This window comes from Octopus sinensis, linkage group LG28 (genome assembly GCF_006345805.1).
Source record: "Octopus sinensis linkage group LG28, ASM634580v1, whole genome shotgun sequence".
Lineage (NCBI taxonomy): Eukaryota > Metazoa > Mollusca > Cephalopoda > Octopoda > Octopodidae > Octopus > Octopus sinensis.
In genome coordinates, this window is record NC_043024.1 from 2,740,393 (window position 1) to 2,762,905 (window position 22,513).

The following is a 22,513-nucleotide window of genomic DNA, read 5'->3' on the forward strand; positions in this document are numbered from 1 at the left end:
GAAAGGATGAAAGGCAAAGTCGACCTCAGCGGAATTTGAACTCAGAACGTAACAGCAGACGAAATACCTATTCCTTTACTACCCACAAGGGGCTAAACACAGAGGCGACAAACAAGGACAGACAAATGGATTAAGTCGATTACATTGACCCCGGTGTGCAACTGATACTTATTTAATCGATCCTGAAAGGATGAAAGGCAAAGTCGACCTCGGCGGAATTTGAACTCAGAACGTGGCTGCAGACGAAATACCGCTAAACATTTCGCCCGGCGCGCTAACGTTTCTGCCAGCTCTCTCAGTATGATACCAACACACCCAAGGCTGTCCCTGGGTCTATGTTACAAATTTCTTGTAGGGGTACCATATTTTGTTATGCAACCGTAATATGCTACAAAGTATTGGGTTGTCCAGAAAGTTCCTGCCGATTTTTAAAGGAAAGAAAAAGGTCAATAAATACTTGCCATTACATTTTTAATCAACCAAATTGAACCATTTTGTTGCACAATGCATCTCCATCTTTCCTTAACTTGAAAATACCCCCTTCCCAAAATTGAGGCGGTTTCATGGCAAAGAATTCATTAAGGTATCTTTTTATGTCATACAAAAAAAATCAGCATTTCAACTCAGTGTGAGTATGTGTGTATGTGTGTGCATGTAGAAGGGAAGTATGTGAATGCTTGTTCAAAACTTCCATGCTTTCTGAGATTCGCCAACACTACACCTGATTTTCTCCCCTCCATACGCACACAAGCATCTATCTGACTCATACACTGTTCACTTCCCAGACATTTGTACATTACTGCATATGCTTTATACGCACTTTGGACAAGTTGTGGTGCACCTGAGCACTGTATACAATAATTTCATTATTATTATTATTATTATTATTATTATTATTATTATTATTATTAATATTATTATTATTATGTACCTTATTTTGTACCTTTTTTTATATATAAAATACTACAATTAGCGGTCATTATTGATAGTACGTGGTCAGCAGGTATGGTAATAAAAAGGGTTGAATAAGAGGCAAGAATACCTGTATCTGTGGTAAGACATATCTTCTTTGTGCATCTAACGACATTATTACCTTCGCAGGAACATTCGTTGCAGTCGTCCATAAAGGTTTGCCCAACTCTGTAAGATGCTCCTTTGTGTTCGCAAACCTCCACTGTTAAAAAATGTGACAAAAATGTTAATTTATACTTGCATAATAATTAAGAATTAATTACCAAATTAAATTAAAATTGGACATTATAAAAACCATCAACGTATAAAATGATTAAGAATTGATTATTTACTCCAATTAATTCGAATTAAAATTAGACACTGTAAAATGGTTAAGTATTATCTGCTGTAATTAATCTGAGGTAAATTATAATTAAGTCATCACAAGAGTCATTAGCACAAAGCACACAGATCTCATGTAAATCATAAGGGTCAATGTTTGACCTATAAATCACCAGGGTGTATGTGTGTGACATTCTTTGATCTGATGATGTAAGGAGAAGGAAAAATTAAGTAATTTTGGATTTAAAAATAATAAATGTGCCCTTTTAAAGCCTAGCCAGGCTCATGGGCCCAGTTTCCCGGCTTCAGTGGCGTATGTGTTCCCCAGCTGGACGGGACGCCAGTCCATTGCAGTGTTACTCATTTTTGCCAGCTGAGTGGGTTGGATCAATGTCACATGAATCACGTGAACGACCAGTCCACCAGATGTAGTTACACATCGCTGGTCACAATGCGTTCGTATTGTTTTAGCCTTCGAATGACGCCACCCTGCTGGCTAAGCGAGCAGGCCAACAGAAGAAAGAGTGAGAGAAAGTTGTGGTGAAAGAGTACAGCAGGGATCACCACCCCCTGCCGGAGCCTCGTGGAGGTTTTAGGTGTTTTCGCTCAATAAACACTCACAACGCCCGGTCTGGGAATCGAAACCGCAATCCTACAACCGCGAGTCCGCTGCCCTAACCACTGGGCCATTGCGCCTCCACTTGGATCAATGTGAAATGAAGTGTTTTGCTCAAGAACACAACACGTCACCCGGTCCAGGAATCGAAACCACAATCTTACGATCATGGTACTGACACCCTAACCACTAAGCCACGTGCCACCACAAATTTGGATTTAATAAAATTAAAATTAATCGTAATTATCAAATGAATATATAATTTTATGAACAGAAAGCATTGATAAATCAATTAAATATTTGTCTCCTTAACAAATCAATACTCATCAATAGCTTAATTAAAAGTATTGATTTCATTGGCTTCCATGCCAGTGGCACATAAAAGGCACCATTCAAGCGTGATCGTTACCACATCGCCTTACTGGCACTTGTGCCGGTGGCATGCATAAAAACATTCGAGCGAGGTCATTGCCAGTACCGCTGACTGGCCCCCGTGCCAGTAGCACGTAAAAAGTACCCCACTGTACTCTCGGAGTGGTTGGCATTAGGAAGGGCATCCAGCTGTAGAAACTCTGCCAGATCAAGATTGGAGCCTGGTGCAGCCATCTGGTTCGCCAGGCCTCAGTCAAGATCGTCTAACCCATGCCAACATGGAAAACGGACGTTAAACAATGATGATGATGATGATGATGATGATGATGATGATGATGATGATGTTATACCCAAGCTAAAATGTGAACTCATGACAGCTATTTAATGAAGATTAATTAAGAAAGATTAATTAATTAACTTACTCTTGCATTCAATCCCATCATACCAAGTGCACATGCACTCTCCCATGTAGGAAGGAAAGGTCTCTCCTACATGGTAAGCTCTACCTTCATGGTAACACTCTGTAACCAAACAACATGGAGAAATATACAGAAAGAGCAAAACAATAAAATAAAAGCAAAAAATAGAATAAGCAAAAATATATATAGGTGCAGGAGTGGCTGTGTGGTAAGTAGCTTGCTAACCAACCACATGGTTCTGGGTTCAATCCCACTGCGTGGCATCTTGGGCAAGTGTCTTCTGCTATAGCCCCGGGCCGGCCAATGCCTTGTGAGTGGATTTGGTAGACGGAAACTGAAAGAAGCCCGTCGTGTATATATATATATGTATGTGTGCATGTGTTTGTGTGTCTGTGTTTGTCCTCCTAGCATTGCTTGACAACCGATGCTGGTGTGTTTATGTCCCCGTTACCTAGCGGTTCGGCAAAAGAAAACGATAGAATAAGTACTGGGCTTACAAAAGAATAAGTTCCGGGGTCGAGTTGCTCGACTAAAGGCAGTGCTCCAGCATGGCCGCAGTCAAATGACTGAAACAAGTAAAAGAGAAAGAGAGAGAACAAACAAAAGAATAACGTATAAATACCTGGTGGTAATGTGCAGATAACGATGTGTGGTCCCAAACTATCATTTTTCCCACTAAATGGACCTGCAATGCTGTAACAGTCACCTGGAAGAACCAATAATAATAATAATAAACAAATATATAAAACAAACATGTCTTCGTTAATTTTATTTATTTATAAGAAACTAGCAGTATCGCCCGGCGTTGCTCGGGTTTGTAAGGGAAATAACTATATAAGCAATTTTAGAGAGTTACTTCCCTTGTATAACCCGAGCAAAAATCATTAGAAATGCGGAAAAATGATGGTAAATTTTTTTTAAATCGTAGACTCATCGTAGACGCGCGCTAATACCCAGAAGGGCTCGATATGAATGACAACTATAAGATACCTGCTTTTGGTTAAACTGCACCGCAAAATGTGGGAGTAGTTAGGAATCTAAATCGGAGGAGACAGAGTCTCACACACACAACTTCAATGTTATATATAAAGATGTGTGAATAGCATCTTGTTGTTGATTGTGTCTTGTGTAAAGTAATAATAATAATGAAATTATTGTATACAGTGGGCTCAGGTGCACCACAACTTGTCAGAAAGTGCGTATAAAGCATGTGCAGTAATGTACAAATGTCTGGGAAGTGAACAGTGTATGAGTCAGATACATGTTTGTGTGTGTATGGAGGGGAGAACGTCAGGTGTAGTGTTGGCGAATCTCAGGAAGCATGGAAGTTTTGAAGGATGCAGTGCTCCAACAACTAACAACTGATGCCAGCAGTTTGTTCCATGCTTCAGCAACTCTCAGCGTGAAAAAATGTTTCCTGAAGTCATGGGAGCTGTGCTGTTTTCTGACTTTGTAAATATAATGTCACAAAGGAGGAGATAAATATAATTTCACAAGATTGCTATTATATACACTGGTCAAGGCAGTGAGAACGGCAGAAACGTTAACAAGCCAGGTGTAATGCTTAGCGGTATTTCATCTGTCTTTATGTTCTGAGTTCAAATTCTGTCGAGGTCGACTTTGCCTTTCATCCTTTCGGGGCCGATTAAATAAGTACCAGTTACACACTGGGGTCGATGTAATCGACTTAATCCTTTTGTCTGCCCTTGTTTGTCCCCTCTGTGTTTAGCCCCTTGTGGGTAGTAAAGAAATAGGTATTTTGTCTGTCTTTATGTTCTGAGTTCAAATTCCACTGAGGTCAACTTTGTCTTTCATCCTTTCGGGGTTGATAAATTAAGGACCAGTTGTGTACTTGGGTCGATCTAATCGACTGGCCCCCTCCCCCAAAATTTCAGGCCTTGTGCCTAGAGTAGAAAAGATTATATACACTGGTCAACTATATCACATGTAGTAAAATCATACCTAAAATAATTAATGTAATCAAGCAAGGAATTTTAATTAATTAGGATATATGTCATAATTTTGTTTGTCCTTTTCTTGAGCCATGCCTAGCTCATAAGGGCCGGATCCCTGGTTTCCTTGGAATATAGGTTCCCCACCTGGATGCCGGTCCGTCACAGGTGAGCTGCAAGATGCAGGATGCAGGAGGAAAGAGTGAGTCTGAGATTCAAACCTGCGATCACTCGACTGCGAGTCCACTGCTCTAACCACTAGGCCATGTGCCTCCGCATGTCATAATAGGAAAAGAAAATAATTATTATAAACTAAATGATTGTGATCTGGAAATACATGGAAGAAGAGTTTCATTTAATTAAAATTGGCTAAAAATAGAATTATTGAGGAGTAAATCTGATCTTTGTTTCAAATGTGACAACTCTGAGTATGTTTCAGTATTATTTGACCTCTTCAGTGGAGTATAATCTATCTATTATTGCTAGATTTATGAAAGAACTGAGAAAGTATATATAGTATTTTAGTGAACAAACATTGAGATGAAGTCTTAAAAGACTGACTGTGGTAAAAATAAAAATTAGAAAGAAATGTCAGCCACAGCATCACCCAGACATATCTATTTGGAACTAGCAGAACTTCATTGACAGAATGTTAACTTTGAAATGATAACAACAAAGTAGTTAAAACTTGAAAACTTCAAAAGATAAGGAAAGAAGATGAAGAATAAGAGAAAAAATGATGACGAATTGTGTAAAAGAATAAAAGAAATATGGTAAATGTGGAATACGGTATTAAGGAATTCTTTGAGATCTCCTTTACCTGTTGAGATGGCAGCAACAAAGAAGCAGAATGCGGAGAGATATGCCAGCATGTTGTAGTTTTGTTGTGGTTGGTTAGAATGGTGAAGTTTTGGTAGTTTTCAGGTCTTTTATAGCAAAATGTAACATCAATAAGATTAATGGCTTATCAACAGGATTAACATCACGGAATATAATCTATTGTTAATGATGTAATATCAATAAGGATTAATGTCTTATGAACAGGATTAACATCTTAGTATAACAATCCATTGTTATTAATCTGATATCAAGGGGATTAATGTCTTATTGTCTGGATTAACATCTTAGAAAATAATCCATTGTTATAGATGTTAGGGTGTTTGGGTTTGTGATATTTTTCTCACATTGTCTTTTAATTTCTAATGTCTCAACAATAAAATACGACATAAGCTCTGTCAATATTTCCGTTGCTGAAGACAGTGAGCTGGGAGAAACGTTAGCATGCCGGGCGAAACGCTTAGCGGTATTTCGTCCCCTCTGTGTTTAGCCCCTTGTGGGTAGTAAAGAAATAGGTATTTTGTCTGCCTTTACATTCTGAGTTCAAATTCCGCTGAGGTCAACTTTGTCTTTCATCCTTTCAGAGTCGATTAAATAAGTACCAGTTATGCGCTGGGGTCGATATAATCGACTTAATCCGTTTGTCTGTCCTTGTTTGTCCTCTCTGTGTTTAGCCCTTTGTGGGTAGTAAAGAAATAGGTATTTCGTCTGTCTTTATGTTCTGAGTTCAAATTCCGCCGAGGTCGACTGTGCCTTTCATCCTTTCGGGGTCAATTAAATAAGTACCAGTTATGTACTGGGGTTGATTTAATCGACTGACCCCCTATCCCCAAATTTTGGGCCTTGTGCCTAGAGTAGAAAATATTATTTTCATTGCTCTTCGTCGTTGTTGTCAGATCTTTCTTAATAGTTATTACAGATTCTAATATTTGCCATTAAAAATAAGTCAAGATTAATTTATATTTTGGGTCTTGTTTCATACAACCACATGAAGGTGCATGGCTCAGTGGTTAGGGTGATCAGCTGTCACTTGTGGGGCTGTGAGTTCAATTCCCAGCAGTGTGTTGTGTCCTTAATTAAGACATGTTATTTCATGTTGCCAGTAATTCAAAGGGGGCCAAACTTGTCACATTCTGTGTCACGCTGAATCTCTCTGGGAACTATGCTAAGGGTACACGTGTCTGTGGAGTACTCAGCCACTTGCACATAAATTTCACAAGCGTAAATTTCATAGGCGCAGGAGTAGCTGTGTTGTAAGAAGCTTGCTTACCAACCACATGGTTCCAGGTTCAGTCCCACTGTGAGGCATCTTGGGCAAGTGTCTTCTACTATAACCTCGGGCTGACCAAAGCCTTGTGAGTGGATTTGGTAGACGGAAACTGAAAGAAGCCTGTCGTATATATATGTGTGTGTGTCTGTCCCCCTAGCATTGCTTGACAACCATGCCAAAAGTAAGACATTGGAGGGATATATGGTCCTTCAGCCCTTTGAATCCTATCAGACTATCCTATCCATGCCAGCATGGAAAGTAAATTAAAAAATGACAATGATGATGATGATAATGATGATAAAATAAATGAATAAATTCAAATATTAACAATATTTTAGGAATTTTATTTCTTTGAATTATTCATTTCCAAATCAGGCCAAAGTTTGCCTTCAGTATCTCATGTATATTTATATACATATATATAATTTGTATATATTTATATACATATATATAATTTGTATATATTTATATACATATATATAATTTGTATATATTTATATACATATATATAATTTGTATATATTTATATAAATATATATATAATTTGTATATATTTATATACATATATATAATTTGTATATATTCATATACATATATGTATAATTTGTATATATATTCATATACATATATATAATTTGTATATATTCATATACATATATTATTTGTATGTATTCATATACATATATTATTTGTATGTATTCATATACATATATATAATTTGTATATATTCTTATACATATATATAATTTGTATATATTCATATACATATATATAATTTGTATATATTCATATACATATATATAATTTATATATATTTATATACAAATATATAATTTGTATATATTTATATACATATATATAATTTGTATATATTTATATATATATATATATAATTTGTATATATTTATATACATATATATAATTTGTATATATTCATACACATATATATAATTTGTATATATTCATATACATATATGTATAATTTGTGTATATTTATATACAAATATATAAATTGTATATATTTATATACATATATACAATTTGTATATATTTATATACATATATATAATTTGTATAAATTTATATATATGTATATAAATATATATTAATTATATCTATATTTATATATATTTTGTATATATTTACGTAGAAATATACAATTTGTACACGTTTATATACGAATATATAATTTGTATACGTTTATATACATATATATAATTTGTATAAATTTATATACATATATATAATTTGTATACATATATACATATATATAATTTGTATGCATATATATAATTTGTATATCTTCATATACATATATATAATTTGCATATATTCCTATACATAAATGTAACTTGTATATATTCATATACATATATGTAATTTGTATATATTCATATACATATATATAATTTGTATATATTCATATACATATATGTAATTCGTATATCTTCATATACATATATGTAATTCGTATATCTTCATATACATATATGTAATTCGTATATCTTCATATACATATATGTAATTTGTATATCTTCATATACATATATGTAATTTGTATATCTTCATATACTTATACATAATTTGTATATATTCATATACATTTATGTCATTTGTATATCTTCATATTCATATATATAATTTGTATATATTCATATGTATATATGTAATTTGTATATATACATATACTTATATGTAATTTGTATATATTCATATAGATATATATAATTTGTATATATTCATATACATATATATAATTTGTATATATTTATATACAAATATATAATTTGTATATATATATATACATATATATAATTTGTTTATATTCATATACATATATATAATATGTATATATTCATATACATATATATAATTTGTATATATTCATATACATATATATAATTTATATATATTTATATAGAAATATATAATTTGTATATATTTATATACATATATATAATTTGTATATATTTATATACATATATATAATTTGTATATATTTATATACATATATATAATTTGTATATATTTATATACATATATATAATTTGTATATATTTATATACATATATATAATTTTTATATATTCATACACATATATATAATTTGTATATATTCATATATATATAATTTGTATATATTTATATACAAATATATAAATTGTATATATTTATATACATATATATAATTTGTATATATTTATATACATATATATAATTTGTATAATTTTATATACATATATATAATTTGTATATATTTATATACATATATATAATTTGTATAATTTTATATATATGTATATAATATATACTAATTATATCTATATTTATATATATTTTGTATATATTTATATAGAAATATACAATTTGTATACGTTTATATACGTATATATAATTTGTATACGTTTATATACATATATATAATTTGCATACATTTATATACATATATATAATTTGTATACATTTATATACATTTATATAATTTGTATACATTTATATACATATATATAATTTGTATGCATATATATAATTTGTATATATACATATACTTATAGGTAATTTGTATATATTCATATACATATGTCATTTGTATATCTTCATATTCATATATATAATTGGTATATATTCATATGCATATATGTAATTTGTATATATACATATACTTATATGTAATTTGTATATATTCATATACATATATGTCATTTGTATATCTTCATATACATATATATAATTTGTATATATATTCATATACATATGTATAATTTGTATATATTCATATATATATAATTTGTATATATTCATATATATATAATTTGTATATATTTATATACAAATATATAATTTGTATATATTTATATACGTATATATAATTTGTAAATATTTATATATATGTATATAAATATATACAAATTATATATATTATTACATATATTTTGTATATATATATATACAAATATATAATTTGTATACGTTTATATACATATAGAGAATTTGTATACGTTTATATACATATATATAATTTGTATACGTTTATATACATATATATAATTTGTATACTTTTATATACATATATATAATTTGTATACTTTTATATACATATATAAAATTTGTATACGTTTATATACATATATAAAATTTGTATACGTTTATATACATATATATAATTTGTATACGTTTATATACATATATATAATTTGTATACGTTTATATACATATATATAATTTGTATACGTTTATATACATATATATAATTTGTATACGTTTATATACATATATATAATTTGTATACGTTTATATACATATATATAATTTGTATACATATATATAATTTGTATATATTTGTATGCATATATATAGTTTGTATATATTTACATGCATATATGCAGTTTGTATATATTTACATACATATATGCAATTTATATATATTTACATACCTATATACAATTTGCATATATTTACATACCTATATGCAATTTGCATATATTTACATTCCTATATGCAATTTGCATATATTTACATTCCTATATGCAATTTGCATATATTTACATTCCTATATGCAATTTCCATGTATTTACATTCCTATATGCAATTTCCATGTATTTACATACCTATATGCAATTTGCATGTATTTACATACCTATATGCAATTTGCATGTATTTACATACCTATATGCAATTTGCATGTATTTACATACCTATATGCAATTTGCATGTATTTACATACCTATATGCAATTTGCATGTATTTACATACCTATATGCAATTTGCAGGTATTTACATACCTATATGCAATTTGCAGGTATTTACATACCTATATGCAATATGCATGAATTTACATACATATATGCAATTTGCATGTATTTACATAACTATATACAATTTGCATGTATTTACAAACCTATATACAATTTGCACGTATATACATACCCATATACAATTTGCATATATTTACATACCTATATACAATTTGCATATATTTACGTACCTATATACAATTTGCATATATTTACATACCTATATACAATTTGTTTATATTTACATACCTATATATAATTTGCATATATACAATTGTCTATAAAGCATACAATGTAGAGAAAAAAAGATTTGAACACCTGGAGGAAAGCACCATCGAAAAGTGTCTTGGTGCGACTATGAAAGATATCCACGCAGAAGTAGAGGTAGGCTGGATTGTAGTCACACTTCTACACCAGAGGTAGGACAAAATACAATTGGTCGAAATTGCAAGAGACGGACCTACAATTCCAGTCTGTTATATATTTAGGGCATTCTTATCACTAGCGATATCAAGATATAACATTGTATTTTGTATTTTATGTGTAAATGTATATATATATATATATATATATATATGTGTACATGTAATATGAACACATATATATACTCATATATACATGGACTAGCACTATGACCCGGCAACGACCGGGTCATAATGCTAGTATATCGATATATATGAAACTAAGAATGTGTATCTGTCTGTCTGTGTGAATCCCTATAACTTGAGAACTACACAACCAATTTCATTCAAATTTTACACACGCCTTGCTTAGGGTCCAAGGAGTGTCAGGAGCAGGGCTCTGGGCGCCATAGGGCTCACTGTCCACGGTTACGAGACAACGGTGAGCTAATATATCGATATATATGAAACTAAGAATGTGTATCTGTCTGTCTGTGTGAATCCCTATAACTTGAGAACTACACAACCAATTTCATTCAAATTTTACACACGCCTTGCTTAGGGTCCAAGGAGTGTCAGGAGCAGGGCTCTGGTCGCCATTGGGCTCACTGTCCACGGCTACGAGACAACGGTGAGCGCTATGGCGACCAGAGCTCGCTCTGGGCGCCATTGGGCTCACTGTCCACGGCTACGAGACAACGGTGAGCGCTATGGCGACCAGAGCTCGCTCTGGGCGCCATTGGGCTCACTGTCCACGGCTACGAGACAACGGTGAGCGCTATGGCGACCAGAGCTCGCTCTGGGCGCCATTGGGCTCACTGTCCACGGCTACGAGACAACGGTGAGCGCTATGGCGACCAGAGCTCGCTCTGGGCGCCATTGGGCTCACTGTCCACGGCCACGAGACAACAGTGAGCGCTATGGCGACCAGAGCTCGCTCTGGGCGCCATTGGGCTCACTGTCCACGGCCACGAGACAACAGTGAGCGCTATGGCGACCAGAGCTCGCTCTGGGCGCCATTGGGCTCACTGTCCACGGCCACGAGACAACAGTGAGCGCTATGGCGACCAGAGCTCGCTCTGGGCGCCATTGGGCTCACTGTCCACGGCTACGAGACAACGGTGAGCGCTATGGCGACCAGAGCTCGCTCTGGGCGCCATTGGGCTCACTGTCCACGGCTACGAGACAACGGTGAGCGCTATGGCGACCAGAGCTCGCTCTGGGCGCCATTGGGCCCACTGTCCACGGCTACGAGACAACGGTGAGCGCTATGGCGACCAGAGCTCGCTCTGGGCGCCATTGGGCTCACTGTCCACGGCTACGAGACAACGGTGAGCGCTATGGCGACCAGAGCTCGCTCTGGGCGCCATTGGGCTCACTGTCCACGGCTACGAGACAACGGTGAGCGCTATGGCGACCAGAGCTCGCTCTGGGCGCCATTGGGCTCACTGTCCACGGCTACGAGACAACGGTGAGCGCTATGGCTTTGTTCTTATCACTATCAATAGGAGGCTTGGCTTGCCTTGGCTTGCCTTGGCCTGCCTTGGCCTGCCTTGGCCTGCCTTGGCCTGCCTTGGCTTGCCTTGGCTTGCCTTGGCTTGCATTACATTACATTACATAGAGAACTATAGCATGAAGGCAGCATATAAGAAAAACAACTCTTACCTAGTTGTTGGCAGTTTTACTTACTCCGCATTGCAACAAGATGTGTCTTCGTCAAAGCAACTGCTCCCCCGAAGCAAAGTAGATAAAATTTGAGATATGTGGAACGTCAAAGCTGCTAACAAAATCAGGACAGTAAAAATTTTCGGTAATGGCTGTTTAACCCTAACGGGGTGACGTGATGAACACTGGAGAAAGAAAGCTCTGTCAAGCGACAGACGGGAATGCATGAACGAAAAGAAATACGTTTAGAAATAGATCTATAGTTATTGAGGACAGAATTTCTGTTAGAAATAGAGAACTATGAATATTGAATTATGCATAGAGCGCTGACTTACATTCGGGGCTTCCAATTTCTCTGTAAAATATAAGATAGTCGCAAAATCATCGCACATGTCGCCATCGATTACAAATGCCGGTGGAAGATAAACGTTCCAGAGGACATTCTTGTTCTTTCGTTCGTACAAGGATCGTATTATGTTTCGGCTTAAAATAAATTATAGATATAAATATAATGTATAGAAATATATAAAAGCCAGAATAGAAAATAAACGTCTTAGGCATATAAAATGAGATAACATGAGATATCAAGGTGTTATAAACCTGAAACTTACTAGAATATCATAGATTATATATATCAAGTCATCCAGTCAGTTCTGTCCAATTTTACCTTTTTTTTTTAGATTTGAATGAAATTTAATAGTATTTGCAAATGTCTAATTCAATTAAAAATTATTTTTATGCATTTGTGTACGTTTAAACTAATTCAATATTGTTTTACAAAATAATAGACGGTGCCCACAAAGTCTGCGTACATAGGGATTAACACATACTTTTTAAACAAAACAATTTTATTTAATTATAATGTTAATGAATAATATTTTCAAAGTGATTTCCATCATTTTCAATGCATAACTTGATGCGCCTTGCAAAATTCAGGTGAACTTGATTAAATAAGTCTGCATTGCCAGACCAGTATAGAAGATTCTGTCTGTTGACCTCACCATTTACATAAAACGTAGCTTTGTCACTGAACAACAAAGTTTTTCGTAAAATTGATATTTTCATCCAATTTATCTGAAAACCATTCGCACGTCTACATTCGTCTATCAGGATCGTCTTCATTTAAGTGATGCAATATCTGTAGGTTGTATCGATGAAACTTTTCCTCAACCAGCATTTTGTGGATGGTTGGTTTTGGAACACCTAACACCGTAGATGTCCGACGAAGTGATTTTTGGGGGCTAGCTAGCAGAAACTTTAGCCTCGACAGCCTCTTTAGTTTCATCTGAAGTCTTTGGTCGCCCGGAACGGGGTTTATTCGAAACACTGCCTGTTTCTTTAAATTTCTTGATCAATTTCCTGACGGCAGTAAAATAAATAGGTTGCCTACAAGGGTGTGGAAGATTAAATTCTTCCGCAATTTTGCGGTAAGACCATCCCTCTCGTCCACTTAATAATACTAACTCGATTCTTTCTTCTTTAGACAGATTCATCATTCGATCTGGGATTCTTTCTTCTTTAGACAGAGCCATCATTCGATCATCTGTGGAAAAAATAACAAATAAATTTAGAAAAGTAAAGTATTTTTTTTTTATTTAATTTAAACAAAAGTAAAAAAGGAAAATTATTATTTCTTATATTTGTTTGTTTATGTTATGATTTTATTCCATAAACCCAGACTTCGTGGACACCCTAAAATTGCTTTGATTAAAACCCTTTCAACATGGAAGTATCCAAGGAGCATTTAAGGCACATATAATTCTTTATGAGTACAATAAAGGTAACTCTGCTGCCGAAGTGACTCGAAACATACACTCAGTTTATGGCAAAGTGCTCGAATGAAAGAACTTGCAGGAGATCGTCTGCAAAATTGAAGATGAATATTGAACAGGATGTCCAGTTGAGTTTGGCAAGCTCCTTGAGGCATTACTTGAAGAAAATCCGTCATTATCAGTTGAAGAATTGACAATAAAGCTTACTTCAAACCATACAACAGTTCATCGTCATCAACAACGTGGAAAGGTTCCTAAACTTGGAAAATAGGTGCCTTATGTATTGTCCGAAAGCAACCGCAAATCCCGAGTTGGCATCTGCTCTTCTCTCCATTCTCGCAAACTCATTTCACCCTTTTTCGATAGACTTGTGATGAAAAATGGATTTTCTATCGAAATGTTAGACGTCGTAAACAGTGGCTTGGTAAAAGGGAAAATTCTCAACCACAACCGAGAAGGGAACTTCATGGGAAGAAAGGTTCTACTCTCTATCTGGTGCGATTGCAAAGGCGTAATTCACTTTATATTGTTACCACCTAATGCAACAATCAATGCTCAAGTCTACTGTCAGCAATTAGAGCGTTTGAACCAAGCTTTGAAGGAAAAAAAGAGCCGCTTTAGTGAGTCGAAAACGAGTGATGTTTCATCAGGACAATGCGCAACCCCACACTGCAAAGATCACATCACAGAAGATCGAAGGGGTCGGTTTGGAAAAGTTTCTTCATCCAACTTATTCTCCCGACCTTACTCCTTCAGGATACCATTTGTTTCATAGTTTACAGAATTAGTAGGGGGATACAACTTTCGCAAGCCAGGGGGAGGTCGAACCTGACAATTCAGAGTTCTTCGCTTTCAAACCAAAAGAGTTTTACGTTGATGTGATTAAAAAGCTTGTAAATAGATGGAGGTAAGTCATAGATAATTAGGGAAAGTACATTGATGATTAACTTTCAATTAAATATAACATTTGATCACTTGTATTCTTTATCCAAAATTCAGACAGAACTTATGGGATGACCTGAGATATATACACTGGCGAAAATATATTTAAGACAGACGATAACAGTTCTATTTCTTACAAAATATTTTGTTACTAACACCATACAAATTATTTTTTATCTTTTACACCTTATGCAAAATTTATTTCGCTTTCGAATGATGCAGACAATAACCATTTTTATACTACCTGAAGAATTCTAATGCTAAATATAATTTTAATGGAGATAACCTGCAGTATATAGTACAACATTTTTGTCTCCGTATATGAGCTAAGTATTAATAAAATGTGGTATACGATAAAAATTTCGGATATTTGTCTTAAAACATTCAGACAAGAAAATTCAGATGTAGCACATGAGGTATTATTCCATACGAATATCCACATATTTATATTAAGAATTTCATGATAAAAATATAGAAATATTGGGTTGTCCGGAAAGTTCTTGCAGATTTATAGTAGCTTATCTTTCGACTTATTTTAGAACATGTTTGAGTCCATAAAATACACCTCCATTTGGAGCACAGTTTAATCTGTCTTTTCGTGGAAGAAGGTTTATGTTCCAATAACCTGTGTTAATCCTGTAACCCTTTAAATTAAAAGATGAGAAAAATTCATTATCGGCATTTGATGCTTTGGGAACCAGACAAAAATTGCTGCAGCTTGGCTGGGGTGACTTACCCCACCCTCCATATTCACCAGATATTACTCCTTCGGATTTCCACTTATTCAGGTCTCTGCAGAATAGTCTTAATGGTGAAAATTTCAATTCCTTAGATGACGTAAAAAGATACCTTGATGAATTATTTGCCTTGAAACCACCCCAATTCTGGGAAGAGTATTTAGTGACCATGTACTTTCCTTTAAAAATCGGAACGAACTTTCCGGACAACCCAATATAAACATAACAATGAAATACAAATAAAAACATGAAAAATGAAAACCTAAATTGAAAGAGGCGATTAAATTTTTTTTCCTAACCTGCAGCCGTTTGTTGTACGAAGTATTCGAAATTCAGCCCTCCTTCCTCAGGGTTCCTTTCTCGAGGTAAAATCCAGCAGAAAGCACTACATGACGAGTATTCAGTTCGTGAAAGTTCAGTTTTTGAGTATCGATTTTTTTTCTCAATTTTTTCAAGAGGATTGCCACGTTTAAATAAGAAATGAAAATCGTTTAGTTAATCATGCAATTTTGGGAATATTCCATTTTTTACTGATATATACTACAATAACAAAGAAATTATTTAAGATTTTAGATTTATGCATAAGTATTCTTATGGTTCCAAAACGCATGGTTCTCAGTTCAGTCCCACTGTGTGGTAACTTGGCCTGTGTCTTCTACTATAGCCTGAAACCAACCAAAGCCTTGTCAGTGGATTTTGTAGACAGAAACTGAAAGAAATCAATCGTATATATATGTATGTATGTATGTATGTAAGTCTGTGTATGTGTCTTTGTGTTTCTCCCTCATCACTGCTTCACAACTGGTCTTCGTTTATTTACATCCCCATAACATACTGGTTTCACAAGAAGAAACTGATAGAATAAGTACCAGGCTTATCAAAATTTAAAAAAGCTCTACGCAGTGTCTCACATTTTTGTTTGTCCACTCAGTTGTATCTATCAATTTATCTTTGTGTGTGTGTGTGTGTACATACATATATATATGTATGTATATATATATATATATATATATATAGAAATTCGGGGTGAGCACTTGATAATTGTAAGCACCTGTATATACCGTTTGGTGGTGTAGGTGGAGGAGTAAATTGATCAAAATAAAAACATGATGCCAAGGATTCAGCGGTACATATGTTTCGGGCCTTTATTAGACAGATTTATAACAATGCATAATGTATGTCTGTGGCCTTCTTCAGCCGCGCACAACAACTTCCACAAGGACATGTGTTACATCAAAAATTCTTGGTTTGGGATGCAAATCCTCTCATTCGCGTACGACATAATGTGGCAGCAGCATAGAATTGAAGCGTCCATCTCGTTCTTCTCTCAACTATTGACATGATATTCTCCATACGCCAACTTCAGAAGTCCAGAGAGCAGAACATGCCATTATATATGGCCTTCATTGATCTGACAAAGGGCTTTGACTTGGTAAGTAGAAAAGGCCTCTTCATCCTGCTCCAAAAAATCGGATGTCCACCAAAGCTGCTGAGGATCATCAAATCATTCCATGCTAATATGCAAGGCACCATACAGCACAATGGTTCAACATCAGCCGCCTTCCAAATAAAAAATGGGGTAGAGCAAGGTTGTGTCCTTGCTCCTACATTATTTGGCATCTTCTTCTCGCTGCTGCTGTCACATGCCTTTGAGACATCAGATGATGGAGTGTTTCTGCACAGTAGAAGTGATGGGGAACTGTTCAATCTCTCGCGTCTGCGTGCCAAGACCAAAATTTCAGAAGCATCCTGATCAAGGAGATGCTATTTGCTGATGATGCCGCTCTGGTATCACACACAGAAGAAGCCCTACGAAGGCACAGCAACTGTTTTGAGCAAGCATTTGGCAACTTTGGCTTAGTTATCAGCCTCAAGAAGACCAACATCATGGGTCAGGCTACATCGGACATCCCAAACATACATATTGGAGACCACAGTGTATAGGAGGTGGAGAAGTTTACCTATCTTGGCTCTACCGTCACCTACAACCTATCCCTTGATGCTGAGCTCAATATACGCATTGGCAAGGCAGCTGCTGTGATGGCCCAACTCACCAAACGCGCATGGGACAACAATAAGCTGACCAAGACCACAAAAATGAAGATTTACCAGGCATGTGTACTTAGCACTCTACTGTATGACTTTGATGCCATACGACGCCATACGTCGCCTAAATATCTTTCACCTGCGCTGTCTCCGGAAAATCCATCGCATCAAATGGCAGAATCATGTCCCTAACAAAGATGTCCTCAAGCAAGCAGGAATACCAAGCATGTTTGCACTCTTCACACAAAGACGTATGAGATGGCTTGGACATGTTAGCCGTATGGAAGATGGCAGAATCCCCAAGGACATACTCAACGGAGAGCTTGCTAGGGGCACTAGGTCTGTGGGAAGACCGTTCTTACGATACAAGGATGTTTGCAAAAGGGACATGAATGCCTGCAACATCAATATTACCAACTGGGAAGCAGTTGCCAGCAACCATGGAGATTGGCGACGTACCGTGAAAGAGGGAACACAAAGGAGTGACATAGTGAGAAAGGAGAAATGGAAAGACAAGAAAAGACGTCAACAAGAAACTATGACATTACAACCAGTCAGGCAAAGTCTTCGCTACATTTACGGCACCTGCCAGAGGGAGTGTTTGTCCCGGCTAGGACTACACAGCCACAGCAAGAGATGTATTAGGACATGAAATGTAAAAGCCGGACAAGATTGTTTTATGCGCAACTCCATTGTCTCCCGAGACAAAAGGATGCCAACAACAATATATATGGATTTCGTAGACAGGAACTGTAACAAATAAATCGTATATATATGTATGTATATATGTAAGTGTATGTGTGTGTCTTTGTCTCTGTGTTTCGCCCTCATCACTGCTTCACAACTGCTGTTCACTTATTTACATCCACATAACTTACTGGTTTCACAAGAACAAACTAATAGAGTAAGTACTAGGCTTATCAACATAAAAAGCACTAGGCTGTGTCTCATATTTTTTGTTTGCTCACTCAGTTGTATCTATCAATTTATCTTGGTATGTGTGCGTGTGTGTGTGTATCTATCTATCTATCTATCTATCTATCTATCTATATATATATATATATATATATATATATATATATATATATATATATATATATATAGATAGATAGATAGATAGACAGTCTTTTTATTATCACTCGGTCACACATAGTCCCCAGATGGTAACATTGATTTCAAGGCCTTCCCAGATGAGTGACTGGTTATTCGAAGACATTTATAGATTTTAAATTTATTCTGTCCAGTTACGTATCAGTATAGTGGTCATTTGCAAACTACAGAGGTGACACTTTCATTTCTCCTTAGCTCTCACGTCAAACAGTTGTTAATGTTGATTTCAGTTGGGTCACGCCCTTCCAATTGCTATAGATTTGTAATGCATCTTACGGCTGTGCCTGTCACCTGGATGGTGAGGAATCCTACATTAGGAGTGGTAACGACTAGGGTAGGGTAACTGACTGCTTATTGTGATCATTCGTCTTTTGGTTTCCTGTAGCTTTGCTCTCTTTTACAAACCCAGTGAACATATATTTCCTATTTCAAAGAAATTCAAACAATAGATATAAGACCCAAGTTAAAAAGATTTTCAACAATTCAACTTCTCTGGTTGACATTAAGATGCCCACCCCCAACAGGGGCCTTAACTCTCACATTTTAGAGCTCCATGACCTTCATTTTTCAGGAACAAAATCTTTTTAACAAGTTAAATAAGACTGGAATTTGGAATATGCGCATAAAAATCAGGATTATGGCATACATGTGGCACGATTACAATTTTTTAGGGTGTGTAAAGATTGAAATAACCCTCATCTGCAATTTTGATGAAATTCGAAACATAGATATTCCAGTTCATCACAGAAGATATAACAGAAAAGTCTAATTCTCCAATTGAATGTAATCGGGTAACGCCGGGTATCTCTGCTAGTTATATATAAATATAAAAAAGTAAAAGATATGCAATAAATATAAATATGTATATAAAAGTAAAAATGTACATATATATATATATATATATATATATATATATATATATATATATATATATATATTCTTTCTTTTCTTTCTTTTATTCTTTACTTGTTTCGACCCGAACACTTCTTTAAAGTAATTCTATATATTTCGCAAGAAAGAACAATAATATTATGTATATACTTGCCACCATCGGGGGCACAAACACAAACACACACACAGTTTCCGTCTACCAAATTCACTCACAAGGCTTTGGTTGGCCTGAGGCTCTAGTAGAAGACCAAGGCGTCGCGTAATGGGGCTGAACCCAGAACCATGTAGTTGGTAAGCAGGCTACTTACCACACAGCCACTTATGCATATGTATGTGTGTGTGTGTGTGAGTGTGTGTGTGTGTGTGTGTGTGTGTGTGTGTGTGTGTTTGTGTGTGTCTGTGTGTAGTTTGACAAGTGTCAATGACCGAAACTCTCGTCCCCCGAGTCACTCTGTTGCTTCTGCTAAATATTGATAAACGCATATATGACAAGCTTTTTCAGATTCCGTCAACCAAATCTACTCACAAGGGTTTAGTCGACCCAGGGCTATAGTAGAAACACCCGCTCAAAGTGCCATGCAGCTGGACTGAACCCGGAACAGCTTACAACACAGTCACGCCTGCTTCTGTTCACATATATACATGATATATATTTCTTTTGCTACCCACAAGGGGCTAAACATAGAGGGGACAAACAAGGACAGACAAACGGATTAAGTCGATTACATCATGCTGGCATGGCTAGGATAGTCTGATAGGATTCAAAGGGTTGATGGACCATATATCCCTCCAATGTCTCGCTTTTGGCATGGTTCTTTGCAGCTGGATGTCCTTCGTGATACCAACCACTTTACGGAGTGTTTTAGCTGCATTTTATGGCACCAGCACTGTAGAGGTTGCCTTACCATCTACATGATCAAACACTTCTCTCAAGTCTTACATTGCAGATCAATTACTAAACCATTATAGCAGTGGTCCCTAACCGAGGTCCATATCATCCCTGGGGGCCCACATAACATTTTGTTGTTAAAATTTATTGCAATAAAATTGGTTATAGTTCTACAAGACACAAGAAATTTTAATTTGTTTTTATACAATTCCTAAATTCCTAACAATATTTAATTACAAAAATATGATAGGATTTAATTTAAGTGGAGTAAAATAAAAATCAAAAGGGTCCACAGGTGAAAAATGGTTGAGAACCACCAACTTAGAATGCATTAGGCTGTTTTTTGGGGTTTTTTTGTGGCACCTGCATTGTTAGGGGTTATCTTGGCCGACCAAAGCCTTGTGAGTGGATTTGGTAGACGGAAACTGAAAGAAGCTCATCGTATATATGTATATATATATATATATATATATATATATGTGTGTGTGTGTGTGTGTGTGTGTGTGTGTGTTTGTGTGTCCGCGTCTGTCCCTCTAGCATTGCTTGACAATCGATGCTGGTGTGTTTACATCCCCGTCACTTAGCAGTTCGGCAAAAGAGACCGATAGAATAAGTACTGGGCTTACAAAGAATAAGTCCCGGGGTCGAGTTGCTTGTCTAAAGGCGGTGCTCCAGCATGGCCACAGTCAACTGACTGAAACAAGTAAAAGAGTAAAAGAGTAAAAGAGAGAAAGAGTAAAGCGAGGACGAGCATTTCTCCAAATCCAAAGCTGATCACAAACTGGTCACAGAATCAGACTGGTCACAGAATAAGACTGGTCACAGAATAAGACTGGTCACAGAAAAATTCTGGTCACAGAATAAGACTGGTCACAGAATCAGACTGGTCACAGAATAAGACTGATCACAGAATCAGACTGGTCACAGAATCAGACTGGTCACAGAATAAGACTGGTCACAGAATCAGACTGGTCACAGAATAAGACTGGTCACAGAATAAGACTGGTCACAGAATAAGACTGGTCACAGAAAAATTCTGGTCACAGAATAAGACTGGTCACAGAATCAGACTGGTCACAGAATAAGACTGGTCACAGAATCAGACTGGTCACAGAATCAGACTGGTCACAGAATAAGACTGGTCACAGAATCAGACTTGTCACAGAATAAGACTGGTCACAGAATAAGACTGGTCACAGAATAAGACTGGTCACAGAATCAGACTGGTCACAGAATAAAACTGGTCACAGAATAAAACTGGTCACAGAATAAGACTGGTCACAAAATCAGACTGGTCATAAAATAAGACTGGTCACAGAAAAAGACTGGTCACAGAATAAGACTGGTCACAGAATCAGACTGGTCACAGAATCAGACTGGTCACAGAATAAGACTGGTCACAGAATAAGACTGGTCACAGAATAAAGCATTGGGTTATGTCCCTTCAATTGCATAAATTATTTTTGTTGAGTATTTCACGTTGGCTGAAACAAGGTTAAAATAAAAGT

At 35.3% G+C, this 22,513-nt stretch overlaps 1 protein-coding gene across 1 annotated transcript in view; it reads right to left on the reverse strand.

Moving 5' to 3' along the window:
* LOC115225545 (kielin/chordin-like protein) overlaps nucleotides 1-5,626 on the reverse strand; it is a 7,674-nt gene extending 2,048 nt beyond the window's left edge. Inside the window, exons 1-4 of the mRNA XM_029796468.2 lie at nucleotides 5,473-5,626; nucleotides 3,323-3,406; nucleotides 2,704-2,802; nucleotides 1,043-1,174 (exon numbers count right to left, since the gene is read on the reverse strand). Coding sequence (XP_029652328.1) covers nucleotides 1,043-1,174; nucleotides 2,704-2,802; nucleotides 3,323-3,406; nucleotides 5,473-5,524 — 367 coding nt within the window. The 5' untranslated portion in view covers nucleotides 5,525-5,626. The remainder of the gene's footprint in view (nucleotides 1-1,042; nucleotides 1,175-2,703; nucleotides 2,803-3,322; nucleotides 3,407-5,472) is intronic.
* Between the last annotated feature and the right edge of the window lie 16,887 nt (nucleotides 5,627-22,513).